Genomic DNA, 13,915 nt, shown 5'->3' on the forward strand with positions numbered 1-13,915 from the left:
TATTTAAATTTTTTTAAATTTTTTTTTAGTGAGGTTTCAAATCGTGCTATGGTTTAACTACCCCTCACCCTCTTGTTTTTTCCTTTTTTCTACCAAAAATTGAAAATTGTAACTTTTACTCTTTCCCTCCTGACTCATGTTTGTATTTTATGAAAGTATACTGGTAAAATGTTAGTTTCTCTATATTATTCTCTATTTTGATTTTGTACATCGCTTAGTAATTTTAATAAGCGATTCATCAAACATATTAATAAACTTGAAACTTGAACTTGAAACTTAATAGGGGATACACCAATTTTTTTCCCCATCGCAAGAGGTACCAGACAAGGGTGTCCTCTTTCTCTTGTTTGCACTTTATATTGAGCTATTGGTGGTATTGGTTAGGAATCATTTACATCTTCGGGGGATTGCGATTGGAGGGAGGGATCATCGTATTGCGCTATTTGCAGATGATATATTGTTGTATATTACAGACCCAGACTCTTCCATTCCAGTCTACATGTCTATTTTTGAGGAATGTAGGCGATTTTCTGGATTTCATATCAATCTGGACAAATCTGAGTTATTAAATTTTACCTTGGATGAGGGGGAGGGTCGTGCCCTTCGGGAGCAATGACTGGACGCTGGGCGGCCATGAGATTATGCTACTTAGGTATTCATATTCCCAGAGATATCATTAGGTTGTATGCTGTTAATTATCTTCCTATAATCCCAAAAATTAGAGCGGATCTACAGAGATGGAATAGCCTTTCGTTATCATGGTGGTGGAGAATAGCAGTTTTAAAAATGAACATTCTACCGAGATTGTTGTTTCTCTTCCAGACGTTGCCTATACCAATCCCAGTTGCAACCCTTCGGAGTTGCAGGGTGATTTCAATAAGTTTGTTTGGTAGAACAGGCCGGCCCGTATTTCACAACAAGTTCTGTGGGCGGCAAGAGAAACAGGTGGTAGGGAAGATGCCTAACTTATTATGGTATTTTCAATCTGCGCAGATTCGTATGCTCTTGGAGTGGGACATCGGGGAAGCCAAATGGGGGGGTCCGATTAGAGAAAGTATATTTGGTCCAGTTCCGTTGAGGTATAGATTGTGGTCTTCCTTTTCGGAGAGACAGTGGTTGGCAGAGGTAACTTTTTATTTCATTAAATTAAAGTTTGGGGGGCAGGCGAAGTGTCAGTTTAATCCTGTTGGGGGGGGTCTCCTCATTGACATCTTTGCGAGGGGAACCTCAGTTTCCTGGAGGTGGGATGTATCGGGTATTTGAGAGGTGGACCACCTTGGGGTTGATGACATTTCGAGATTTTCTTTACATGTGGGGGCATAGTGTCCTTTTTGGTTCTGAGGGGGATTATTTGGCTTACCTCCAGATGTCTCCAGGTACCTTCAGATGCTGGGGGAGCCTTCTCTCTTGCCAAGTCACTACAGGCTCTGTCGGTCTCGATTCCACCTCTTGAAATCAGGAAGTAACCAGAGGGAGGCAGGATCGAGACAGGCAGAGCCTATAGTGACTTGGCAAGAGGGAAGGCTCCTGCAGCATCTGTCTTCTTCATTGCCAGCCAGTTTAGTGGGACTAGGTCTGAAGGCAGGGATCATCGCAATCCAGATATGCTGCCGACTCCTCACTCCTCCATCCTTCCGGCAACCGGCAAACAGCATGGATGACCACCTTGGCCATGAGGAATCAGCTGCCTGCCTCACATTTTGGGCCTGCCATATACCTACAACTCTGCTCCCCACAGCCAGAATCTTTGAAGGTTTAAATTTTGATTTTAGTTAGAGAAATACTCAGGTGTAGACTCAAATATAAACTGAGACCCCCATTTTTGGGTCATTTTTTCACTCCCAAATCTCTATTTATATCCGAGTATATACGATAGGTAAGGAGAAATTAGGTTCTTACCTGCTAATTTACTTTCTTTTAGCTTCTCCAGACCAGTAGAGGTTAATCCTTACGAATGGGTATATATCTAATCATGACCAGCAGGTGGAGACTGAAAACAAAATTTTGGGACAGTATATACTATCCTCCCTTCTCTATTTCCCTCAGTCTGCCGAATAGCCAAGCAGAACCAAGAACTGGAAAACAGGAAGAAAACAATACTCCGAACAGGAGTAATAAATAACATACCCAAATGCTGTTGGAAAATGCAGAGGAGAAATACCCGAAGGAAAATGTCCCCACAGCTCGCCAGCTAAGCCAGCCGAGCCACAACCGCTGTTCTTTAATTCTCCCCGGCCCTAGAAAAATACTAGAACCCGCAGCAAAAAACAAAAACTGCCCGCGAAACAGCCCCAACAACAACAATAACAGACAGGGTGGGGACCTCTACTGGTCTGGAGAAGCTAAAAGAAAGTAAATTAGCAGGTAAGAACCTAATTTCTCCTTCTTTAGCACTCTCCAGACCAGTAGAGGTTAATCCTTACGAATGGGACGTACCAAAACAGTCCCCTCACGGGCGGGACCCCCGAAGGGCCGATACCAGAACACGCTCACCGAACACCGCGTCCCGACGCGCCTGAACATCTACCCGATAATGCCTAACAAATAAATGCAAGGAGGACCAAACCGCAGCCTTACAAATATCCACCGGAGGCACGAGCGACGACTCAGCCCAAGAAGCCGCCTGACCCCGAGTGGAATGAGCCTTGAGAAACTCCGGAACCGGCTTCTGACTCAGAAGATAAGCGGAAGCAATCGTCTCCTTGATCCAGCGCGCAATAGTAGCCCTAGAAGCGCCAGCCCCCCGACGAGGACCCGCCAGAAGGACAAAGAGATGATCGGAGCTCCGAAATTCCCGGGTCCTCTGCACATAAGCGCGGAGGACCCAACCGACATCCAACTTGCGCAGCTGCCGTTGCTCAGAAGAACCCTCCCGACTACCCAAGACCGGGAGGACCACCGATTGATTGACATGAAAAGGAGAAACTACTTTCGGCAGAAAGGAAGGAACAGGCCGCAAAACAACCCGCTCCCTCGAAAATTCCAGGAAGGGAGCCTTACAAGAGAAAGCCTGTAGCTCAGACACCCGCCTAGCGGAAGTAATGGCCACCAAAAAGACCGACTTCAGCGTAAGGTCCTTCAAAGAACAGCCATCCAACGGCTCGAAAGGCGGGCGCACCATAACCGAAAGAACCAGATTGAGATCCCAAGAGGGAATCGAGGGCCTTATGGGAGGCCTGAGCAACTTGGCCGCCCGAAGAAAGCGAATCACATCAGGAATGGCCGACAAACGCTGACCTGTCACCAGCCCCCGAAAAGCCGCCAGGGCCGCCAGGTGAACTCGGAGAGAAGACCAAGCCAGGCCTCTATCCAGGCCAGCCTGCAAGAACTCTAGAATGGTAGGCAGGGAAGCGCGAAAAGAGACCACTCCCCGCGCCCGGCACCATTCCTCAAAAAGACGCCAAACCCGCACATAAGCCCGAGAGGTAGAAAGCCTCCGGGACCCCAAAAGTGTAGAGATCACCTTATCTGAATATCCCTTCTTACTCAGGCGGCCCCTATAAAGAGCCAAGCCATAAGACAAAAGGGAGACGGGTCGAACATGGGAATGGGACCCTGCACCAGAAGATCGCACACGAGAGGCAGAGGAAGAGGATCCGCCACCAGATGCCTCACCAGATCCGCATTCCACGGACGACGAGGCCAATCCGGAGCCACCAAAACCACCAGCCCCGGGTGGCGAACAATGCGAAGCAGTACTCTGCCCACTAATGGCCAAGGAGGGAACACATACAACAGCCCCTCCGTTGGCCACGGTTGGACCAGAGCATCCAGACCCTCGGCCAGACCGTCCCTGCGACGACTGAAGAAGCGGGGTACTTTGGCGTTGCCACTTGTGGCCATCAGATCCATCAGGGGCTGCCCCCAAGTCCGCACTATCAACTGAAACGCCACGGCGCCGAGACACCACTCTCCCGGATCCAAGAAGTGACGACTGAGGAAGTCCGCCTGAACGTTTTCTACCCCGGCAATGTGAGAGGCCGAGAGGTCCAGAAGATGCGACTCCGCCCAAACCATGAGCCGAGCCGCCTCCTGCGCCACCTGAGTGCTCTTGGTGCCCCCCTGACGATTGACATAAACCACCGCCGTGGCATTGTCCGACAGGACTCTGACCGACTTGCCCAACAAAAGGGAGTGGAAAGCCAACAGCGCCAGCCGGACCGCTCTGGTCTCCAACACGTTGATCGACCAGGAGGCCTCCTCCGCGGACCAGGTACCCTGAGCTGAGTGACCCAGACACTGAGCCCCCCAACCCAGGAGACTCGCATCCGTAAGGAGCACCGTCCACTGCGGAAGATCCAGACCCACCCCCTGAACTAGGTGAGGGGTCTGGAGCCACCAACGCAGACTGCAGCGCGCCAATCCTCGCAGGGGAACCGGAACATCCATCCCGTGCCTCTGGGGAGACCACCTCCGGAGCAGAGCATACTGGAGAGGACGCATGTGGGCCCGCGCCCACCTCACCACGTCCAGGGACGCCGCCATCGACCCCAAGACCTGGAGGAAATCTCGCGCCCGAGGACACCGGGTCGCCAAAAGCAGGCGAATCTGAGATTGCAATTTTCTCACCCGGGCCTCTGGGAGGAAGACCCTCCCCAAGGAGGTGTCGAACAGCACCCCTAGGTACTCCAGACGCTGAGCCGGGACCAACCGACTCTTGGAAAGGTTGACCACCCAGCCCAGCGACCGGAGAAACTCCACCACCCGAGCCGTAACCCGGGAGCTTTCCTGCAACGACTTTGCCCGAATTAACCAGTCGTCCAGGTAGGGGTGTACCAGGATGCCCTCCAACCGCAAGGCTGCCGCGACGACCACCATCACCTTGGTGAACGTCCGGGGAGCCGTGGCCAGCCCAAAGGGAAGCGCACAGAACTGATAGTGCTGACCCAAGATCGCAAAGCGCAGGAAACGCTGATGAGAGGCCCGAATGGGAACATGCAAGTAGGCCTCCGTCAGATCGAGAGAAGTGAGAAACTCCCCCGGCTGAACCGCCAGAATGACCGACCGCAGAGTTTCCATAAGGAAAGAGGGAATCTTGAGAGCCCTGTTGACCCCTTTCAAATCGAGGATGGGCCGAAAGGTCCCCTCCTTCTTGGGCACCACAAAGTAAATGGAGTATATATCCAATCATGACCAGCAGGTGGAGACTGAAAACAAAACTTTGGGACAGTATATACTATCCTCCCTTCTCTATTTCCCTCAGTCTGCCGAATAGCCAAGCAGAACCAAGAACTGGAAAACAGAAAGAAAACAATACTCCGAACAGGAGTAACAAATAACATACCCAAATGCTGTTGGAAAATGCAGAGGAGAAATACCCGAAGGAAAATGTCCCCACAGCTCGCCAGCTAAGCCAGCCGAGCCACAGCCGCTGTTCTTTAATTCTCCCCGGCCCTAGAAAAATACTAGAACCCGCAGCAAAAAACAAAAACTGCCCGCGAAACAGCCCCAACAACAACAACAACAGACAGGGTGGGGACCTCTACTGATCTGTATCCAGAAGTACTACTCCCCCACCATTGTCCGCAGGTCTGATAACTATGCTTTGATCACTGATGAGGGATTGCAGAGCCTCATGTTGTACCCTAGATAAATTATGTTGTATTTGAAGAAAATTTTGTTCTAGGGTCTCTCAATACCAAATTTTCAAATGTACCATCTAGTTCTAAAAAAACTCAGTCGGTCCATTTTCAGGGGGCTTCGGCTCCAAACGCACGCAGACCGGTCAGGACAAAACAAAGCAAGACTCAACCCTAACATCCAATGTATTCAACCTGTCTCACAGAACATTAACCATGGCAGAATTGTCTGTGTTAAACAAAGGGTTGTCCTTTGTACCAACCACTTCATATCACTCATTTGACACCAGGGTTTCCATGTTTAAATTTATAAGGAAATACAAACTTAAACATTTCTTTTATAAGGAAGATTCTTTAGAGATGGCATCACCTGCTAGTGATAACATTGTAAAGATTAAAACCACATGGTGCCCCCCGGGAGTAGTGGATTCTCATATCCAAACATTTGAAAATTTGGTATTGAGAGACCTTAATACCCTAGAACAAAATTTTCTTCAAATACAACATAATTTATCTAGGGTACAACATGAGGCTCTGCAATCCCTCATCAATGATCAAAGCATAGTTATCAGATCTGCGGACAAAGGTGGGGGAGTAGTACTTCTGGATACAGATCTTTATGTGACGGAAGCAGAACGTCAACTATCAGACCAGAGTTACTACACCCCCCTACAGGAAGATCCTACCCCTCATGTACGAGATGTAATTTCCCAACTCTTAATCAGTGCGGTTGAAACAGGGATTATCACAGATAAAGAATTTAAATTTCTCAACTGCAAACATCCACGCATTCCAGTGATATATTTTGTCCCAAAAATTCACAAGTCTCTTCAAAATCCTCCAGGTAGACCCATTGTTTCAGGCATAGGCTCCATTTTGGAACCTTTATCCACCATACTTGATATGTACCTCAAGGATAGGGTCCCTTTAGCTCCATCGTATGTGCAGGATTCAGCCAATATGATTAATATCCTAGCAGAGTACCAAGATATACCTCCCCATGCCACACTTCTCACTTTAGACATATCAGCTCTTTACAGCAATGTTCCGCAGGATGCAGCAGTAACCATCATCAAAGATGAATTATCAACCATGGATTTAACACAAAATAGAATTGAATTTCTCACTCAATTGGCACACATAGCATTGAGTATGAACTATTTTCAGTTTGAAACAAGATACTATAAACAAATTAAAGGAACAGCCATGGGGGCCAAAATGGCCCCGTCAGTGGCATGTTTGTATGTATCCAAATTTGAAGATATGTTCTTATATACATCAATCTATTGGAAAGATTTTCTATTTTGGAAACGTTACATAGATGACATCCTGGCAGTTTGGATAGGACCACCTACTGATCTCCCGAAGTTTTTGGAGTGGTTAAATTCTTGTGACAGTGATCTACAATTCATCATGTGTACAAATTTGAGACAGGTGTCATTTTTAGATATCCAGATATGTTTGCATCAAGGAAGGTTTTCCACCACCATTTTCCGAAAATCCACAGATAGGAATAATCTATTGGATTATAGCAGTTTCCATCCAAGACATCTAAGAAACAACATCCCAGTGGGACAATTTTTACACCTCCGGAGACTCTGTACCACAGTTCAGGACTATGTCCTCAAAGCTCAAGATATGAGAACACGTTTTATACAAAGAGGATACCCTCCCTCAGTGGTTAAAAAAGCATACAAGAGGGGTCTTTATGCAAATAGATCCCTGCTACTGAATCCGTCTCCTAAACAAGAGGAGGACACTTTAGTATGTGTCCTCCATTATTCCGTTCGGGCTTTTGACATTAAGCGAATCATAAAAAAGCACTGGGGTATCATGCAATACCATCAGGCATTCCAACATATACCCAGATTCGCATTTTCTACACAACGCAATCTCAAGCAGCAGCTGGTACACTCTCAATTTGTCAAACATCCATCGGAATGACAGGGCAGCATACTCCATGTGGGCACTGTAAGGTGTGCAAGCACAGTGTCACTTTACAGCAAATGGCCACACACTGCACTGGTTTGAGCAAAATTCAGTGCCCACCAACAACTTGTGACTCCAAACAAATAGTGTATGTCATCCACTGCCCATGCCATTTATTATATGTAGGATGTACCATGTGCAGCATTAAGACCCGAGTAGGAGAACATTATGAGTAGGATTCGTACCCAGGTTAAAGAGGCCCCTCTAGTTCAGCACTGGATAGAACATCAACATGCAATTACAGATCTCACGTTTTCCATACTTAATGTTTATTGATTTAACCAGAGGGGGAGATGTGTCACATATACTTTGGAAACAGGAGCAGAAATGGATTTTCACTCTGAACACACTGCACCCTAATGGACTGAATAGTGAAATGGAATGGATTGCCTTTCTGTAAACACAGCGCTTTTATTGCCAATATTTTTTCATTTGTTCTTTTTTAAATAAAACCCCTTCTGGATTCAGTTTTTTTTCATGTTATATTACATTAAAACAGTTTTCCGTTTGACATTTTGAAATAAGATCAATTGGTTACGTGTTACATCGTCAGTCATATCTCTGACGTCCAGGAAGCTCCTCCCACTTTTTACATTTAAAAAGGCCGGTGCCGCTGTGTCTCTTTCTGGCAGTTGCAAAGAATTTTGTACACACTGACAGCGTCTCTCCGGCGGTATGTATTTTGAAAAGCCTTCTTTCTCACGGTAGCCTACATAAGTATGTTTGAATATTGCCGTGGTGGATAGTGTAATCTCTTCTCACCACTGGCCTTTTGTTATATTTTGTTTTTTAGATATAGTTTCATCACGGAGTTTAAAAACATATAAGTTTTGAATCACTGATTTTCACCACAAGTCATGTTTCGGGTCTCCTGAAGAAGGAATCGAAACGGGGCCACGTAGAGACCCCTCACCTGTTATAAAGCCAAGTTGAAGCTAAGTTTTAAAATCTCTACAGCTCATAGAGTGATGTTTATATAAAAAGAAACAAGACAAAAGAAAGCAAGCACTCAGATAGAAGATTGCAAGACTGTAACCTTTATTTATTTATTTATTTGGAATCTAACATGGAGCGTGACCAGCATTGAAACAGTTGCAATGACTGGAAGGCAAACTCTGGTTCTTCTCTAGGGGGGAGCGTTCCCTCCTTGTAGAGTTTCACATCTCTGAGTGACTAACAAATTGTTGACCACAATCCATGTTTAGGTTACCTGTTTGAATGAGAGGTCAGTTTATATATATTTTTGGATCCAAGCATTTTTCTGACTAGGTTCTAATTAGCAATACCCCTGCAATTTCTGAAGGCATAGGAACATGAGCAATGAGCATGTTTTAAAGCTGTTTCCACTACTAAGGACTGGTGCTGTAATTGTGGTTTGTCAAAGGCAGGGATAGACTGGAGACTGTATAGTGTTTCTAAATTGCGAGAAGCTACAAGAACTGTGAGTAGAGTCTACCAGTTTTTAAACAGAGCTTCTTTAATTAAATTGTGTAGAGGAAGCTTCACACAGTCCTTGGGACATATATCACAACCTAAAGCCTCCCATGAGCTCTGCTTGAGACTCCTGCTCAGATTCAATATGGATTGAAAAAGCTAAGCCCATCTGTCCAATGAAGGCTGTAAATGAAAGACATTCAGAGGGCTTGTCTCCTAGGGAGAGGAGGTGAAGGATTCAATGGAATTCCATAAGACACCTCAGCAGAAATATCAACCTGAGATGAGTGAATGGAAAGATTTGAGTTGAAGCCTTCGAAGCAATGTCTTCTAGTAAAATGGGATGTAGAACATCGAGAATATTGTGAAGACAGTCGAGAATGTGGAGGAGTGGCGCATTGAGAGTGGGAGGCCTTGGAAAATATGCCTGGATGAGGCATATCATGAGTGATATCAGAAAGATTTGACACTGAGTGTCATAGCCTGATGTCATGATAAAGATAGACATTGAGGCAGAGGAGGTTCCAAAGCAGACTCTTGTTGCATTATATCAGACTGGGCTGAGGCTTGCTGCATCGAAAGAAACAGTATCTGAGACTACAGTAAGGAAGCCAACTCCTGCTGCAACAGTGCTTTTAGCTGTTCCTGCAGCGAAGGTGCTGGTACCGGTACCAAAGTGGACAAAGATACAGTTGGCTCTGAAACTGACATTGAGGTGTCAGAGACTTGGGTGCAAGAGGGCATCGGGATGGAGAGCACCTGCAGTGATGGGGAGCGCTCTGAATGTCAATGGTGAGGAGGTGGTCTGTCTAGTGGGTGAGTGTCTGTGGTTGTCTTTTTCCAGGGATCTTTCAATGTCCAAGGCATAGAGGAAGAGGAGCCTAAACCTCCCCGAGGAGGCACTGGAGCTTGTGGAGTCAACAGGTAACACTGGTACTAAATCCCCGGACATAAGACATAAAATCAAACTGAAGTTGTCAAGCTTTTAGAGCCCTTGTTGGCATGTGACCACAGAGAGTACAAGAAATCTCCCAATGCTCAGGACCAAGACACCACATATAAAAGTTGTGAGGGTCTGAACCCGAGATGGTCCTATTACATCAAGTACACTTCTTGAACCCATTAGGTGTTGGGGACATCGATAGAAATACCGTTAATGCAAAATCAAAGGATTCAATTTTGAGGGAGGTTGAGAAGAACGGTAGCCAAAAAAAAGTTGATGCTCCCAGCAGAGCCAGAAGGTGGAAAAACACCTGAAAGCCCTAAAAAATTAAACAATTAAAGAAAAAGGGCACAGGAAGACAGAAAACTAGAGAAAATATCAAGAATGCTGATGTTTCAAGTTTATTATTTATTTGATATACCGCCTATCATTATGTCTAAGCAGTTTACAATAAATTTAATAAAAACATAACTGATAAAACAGGGGATTAAAAGATAACATTATTACTGGGACACACAGACAATTTTCCAACTTTTGCTCTCATTCTGATTAATTCCACCCAACACCACCTACATTGGAAACTGCTGAAGCATTTGAAAATGAAGAACTGAGGGTCCTGCAAGCCAAAGTCGGGCAGGAAGGTGCACGCACAGTATGGGCAGTGCTAAAGTTTTTTAAAGTGAGAATACACTTTGGTATATGTCCATGCCGGGCTCCGTGGATGATGTCACCAGTTTGAGAATATACTGCCTGCTTGTCCTCTGAGAAAGTACTTTAATATAATTCAGTATTAAGGCTTTGCACCCTCCATTTGCCTATCATCTTCCAGATGCTTTCCTTCCTTGTATCTCAGGGCCTGTTTTACAAAGCCGTGTTAGTGGCTGCCTTGTGGCAACAGCCCCAAAGCCCTTTAAATTTCTATGGGCTTCAGGGTCATTATCGCGCCACAAAGTCGCTAGCACGGCTTTGTAAAACAGGCCCTCCGTTTCTATAATATGATTGTTAATACAAATGACTAACAATGACCTTTATAAATACAGACATGCATCAGTTCAATAAATAATGCTTCCTTTTTATTTTTTAAATATTTCATTGCCTAGCTAGTTCTAGCAATTGAGAGTACACTAGTTTAAGATATCTAAGCTAGCTAGAGTACTCACACAGGGAAACAGAGTCAGTCCAATCAGATTTACAAGGCATCTCTAATTTCAGTGATTACCAAAATATATTTTTTTCCTTATTTAAAGAATTCTTACCCTTTCTAACATCCCAACGATATATCTAGTGTCCCCAAATGGCCCTATTTCTTCATGACATCTCCCATAAACAATGGCCAAAGCTTGTAAACATAAGCTTTTCATATTCACTTTAGGGGTAAGCAGGAAGCGATGATAGAGTTCATTGAAAAATTCATACCTAAAAAATAAGTGTTTAAGTAAAATAAGCTTCAAAGTATTGAAAAATAAAAAAAAATAAAAATATATATATATATATATATATATATATATAGTAAAGATAGTGGCTCACGATCTTTTGATTGCTCCACTCTCTTCATTTTCATCTTCTTCCAATAATAAACGAAGATAATACTCTCCTATCTTAATTTCATCTGCTAAACATTCATATTTAACCTAAAAAAACAAGATAAAATGTATTTAACAATTTTTTACTATGAACAAAATTAATGACTTCTATTACAGAACACATAGGAATTTGATCAACAGAAAAAAAAATACTGGTCTCCAGCAAAGAAATAACCACTAGAGTTGACATGCCAACTCAGTGCTACTACCTTCATTAAACCATACAGATAAAATGTTATCAGCATATGGGCTGGTAGGATAGAGCAATTCTACTCACTTTATACATTTATTTAAATAAACCTAATATAAATTGTAGTTGGCATGGTAGCTCAACTGTACTTTATTTTCAAGTTCTCTGTGTACTGGGAATACCAGAAATTGACGAATATGGCGAGGGGAGAGTGTGGCGCAGTGGTTAAAGCTACAGCCTCAGCACCCTGAGGTTGTGGGTTCAAACCCATGCTGCTCCTTAATCCCCCCATTGCTCCAGGTACATTAGATAGATTGTGAGCCCACCGGGACAGACAGGGAAACATGCTTGAGTACCAGAATAAATTCATGTAAACCGTTCTGAGCTCCCCTGGGAGAACGGTATAGAAAATTGAATAAATAAATATAAATAAATAAATAAATATACAGCACAGATATACTTAGGCCCCAGGAAGGAGAATAGATCCCCAAACCCTACACTCAGGGTGAAAAGTAGAAAAGATTATTTACTAAATGATGGAAGTCAAAAGAAGGAATAGAACAGTGACAGTGTGGAGGCAACAAATTAGGGAAGTACTTGAGGTAGGGAGTGAGCCGGGTATAAAGGTAGAAGAAAAATATTTTTCTACAGACCAGGGGTGGAGGAGGGATTTAAGCGCATAATCAATAAAATGCGTAGTATATAAATTTAATTATTACATATATAATACTAATAAAATTATTACATTTTATATTTTGCATTTTATTTCTATTATTACATTGTAATATATACAATATATTAATATAACTCATCATAATGCAGAATCAGTGGGAGCTCTGAGCTTGTTTCCCTGCAACGGTCCCATCTAGGGGTGATGGAAGACAGTGACATCCAAAATGTGTTCCTCTCCTACTGTTTCTGTCTCTCCCCTCCCATCCAGCACTACCCTATTTTATGCTGTTCAGCACTCTTTCCTTTCCATAATGCTTCTCCAGTCCTCTCTCCATGCTATTTTTTCAGCCCTCTTCCCTTCATCAAGTTTCTCCAGCCCTCTCCCTTTTTTCATGCTGTTTCTCCACTCACGACCTCTCTAGTCTGTCTAGGTTTAACCAGCTCTCACAACTCCCCCACCTACCTCCTCCCCTATAACTGAATCTTCGGGCAGCCAGCAACAGCAATGAGGTAAGCCTGCTACTGCCAGCCCCAGAAGCTGACTCTCTTCAGCGGCTTCCTGTTCCCGTGTAGGCAGGACTTGCAGAGATGTGGCTTATGGAGCAGGCCGGCGGTAGCAGGCTTACCTCTCCACTGCTGCTGGCTGCTCCAAGATTCAATTACATATATATAAACACATATATACACACACACACACACAAATAACACATATAGAAAAATATATACAGTAAGATACATTCCCCTTTATTATCTTCATTAAATTATTTCCATCTCACAAACTATCACTTTCCCTCCCCTCAAATTCCCTCTTTTATGCTCTATGTTAAGCAGTCATTCAAATTAGTAAAATTAGCAGTCATGAATTAAAAGCTACATAGTAGCCACAAACAGCCTCAAGGTCTGACTGTTGCAAGATGACTTATTGCTATTCTACTGTATATGGCTTACCATGTATAAACTGATCCGAATATAAACCGAGGAAAAAAGGTTACTCGAATATAAACTGGGGGTGGGGAGTATTAATATTCAAGTGCCCTGCCATGCTTTCAGACCCCCCCCCCTGCAATCCCTCCCCTGTCCAGCTCTGCTTCCAGCCCCTCTGCTGCCCGGCTTCACATCCTGTTTGCCCTCCCTCCCTGCTCTGCCAGGCTCTGTACCCAGCTTCCCTCCTTCCTGCCAGGTTCTGTACCCTGTCCTCCCTCCCTTCCAACACCTCACAGGCCACTGGGCCTACCATGAGTACTGGTGGGCCAGGACAGGAGGGTTCCCTCCCGTTCCTGTCCTAGCTAACTTTAACAATTTTTATCTCCACCCCCTTTTTTAAAAATCCTTGGTGGTCCAGCAGTGGGCCGGAACAGGAGGTATTCCTTCTGTCTCCTGCTCTGGCCAACTTTAACCAGCTTTATCTCCCTCCCGCCCCCTCCGCATACCTGTTAAGTCTCTGGTGTTCCAGTGGTGAACGACAGCAGGAGCAACCTTCCTTCGCTGCTGCCCATGCAGAGCCGCTAGCTAATTAGCTGCTGCG

At 44.7% G+C, this 13,915-nt stretch overlaps 1 protein-coding gene across 1 annotated transcript in view; it reads right to left on the reverse strand.

Moving 5' to 3' along the window:
* The window catches only part of DNAJC13 (DnaJ heat shock protein family (Hsp40) member C13), a 495,155-nt gene that overhangs the window by 288,491 nt on the left and 192,749 nt on the right, over positions 1 to 13,915 (reverse strand). The window contains 2 exon segments of the mRNA XM_033929988.1: positions 11,202 to 11,361; positions 11,473 to 11,576. Coding sequence (XP_033785879.1) covers positions 11,202 to 11,361; positions 11,473 to 11,576 — 264 coding nt within the window.

Source organism: Geotrypetes seraphini, chromosome 2 (assembly GCF_902459505.1).
Source record: "Geotrypetes seraphini chromosome 2, aGeoSer1.1, whole genome shotgun sequence".
Taxonomy (NCBI): Eukaryota; Metazoa; Chordata; class Amphibia; order Gymnophiona; family Dermophiidae; genus Geotrypetes; species Geotrypetes seraphini.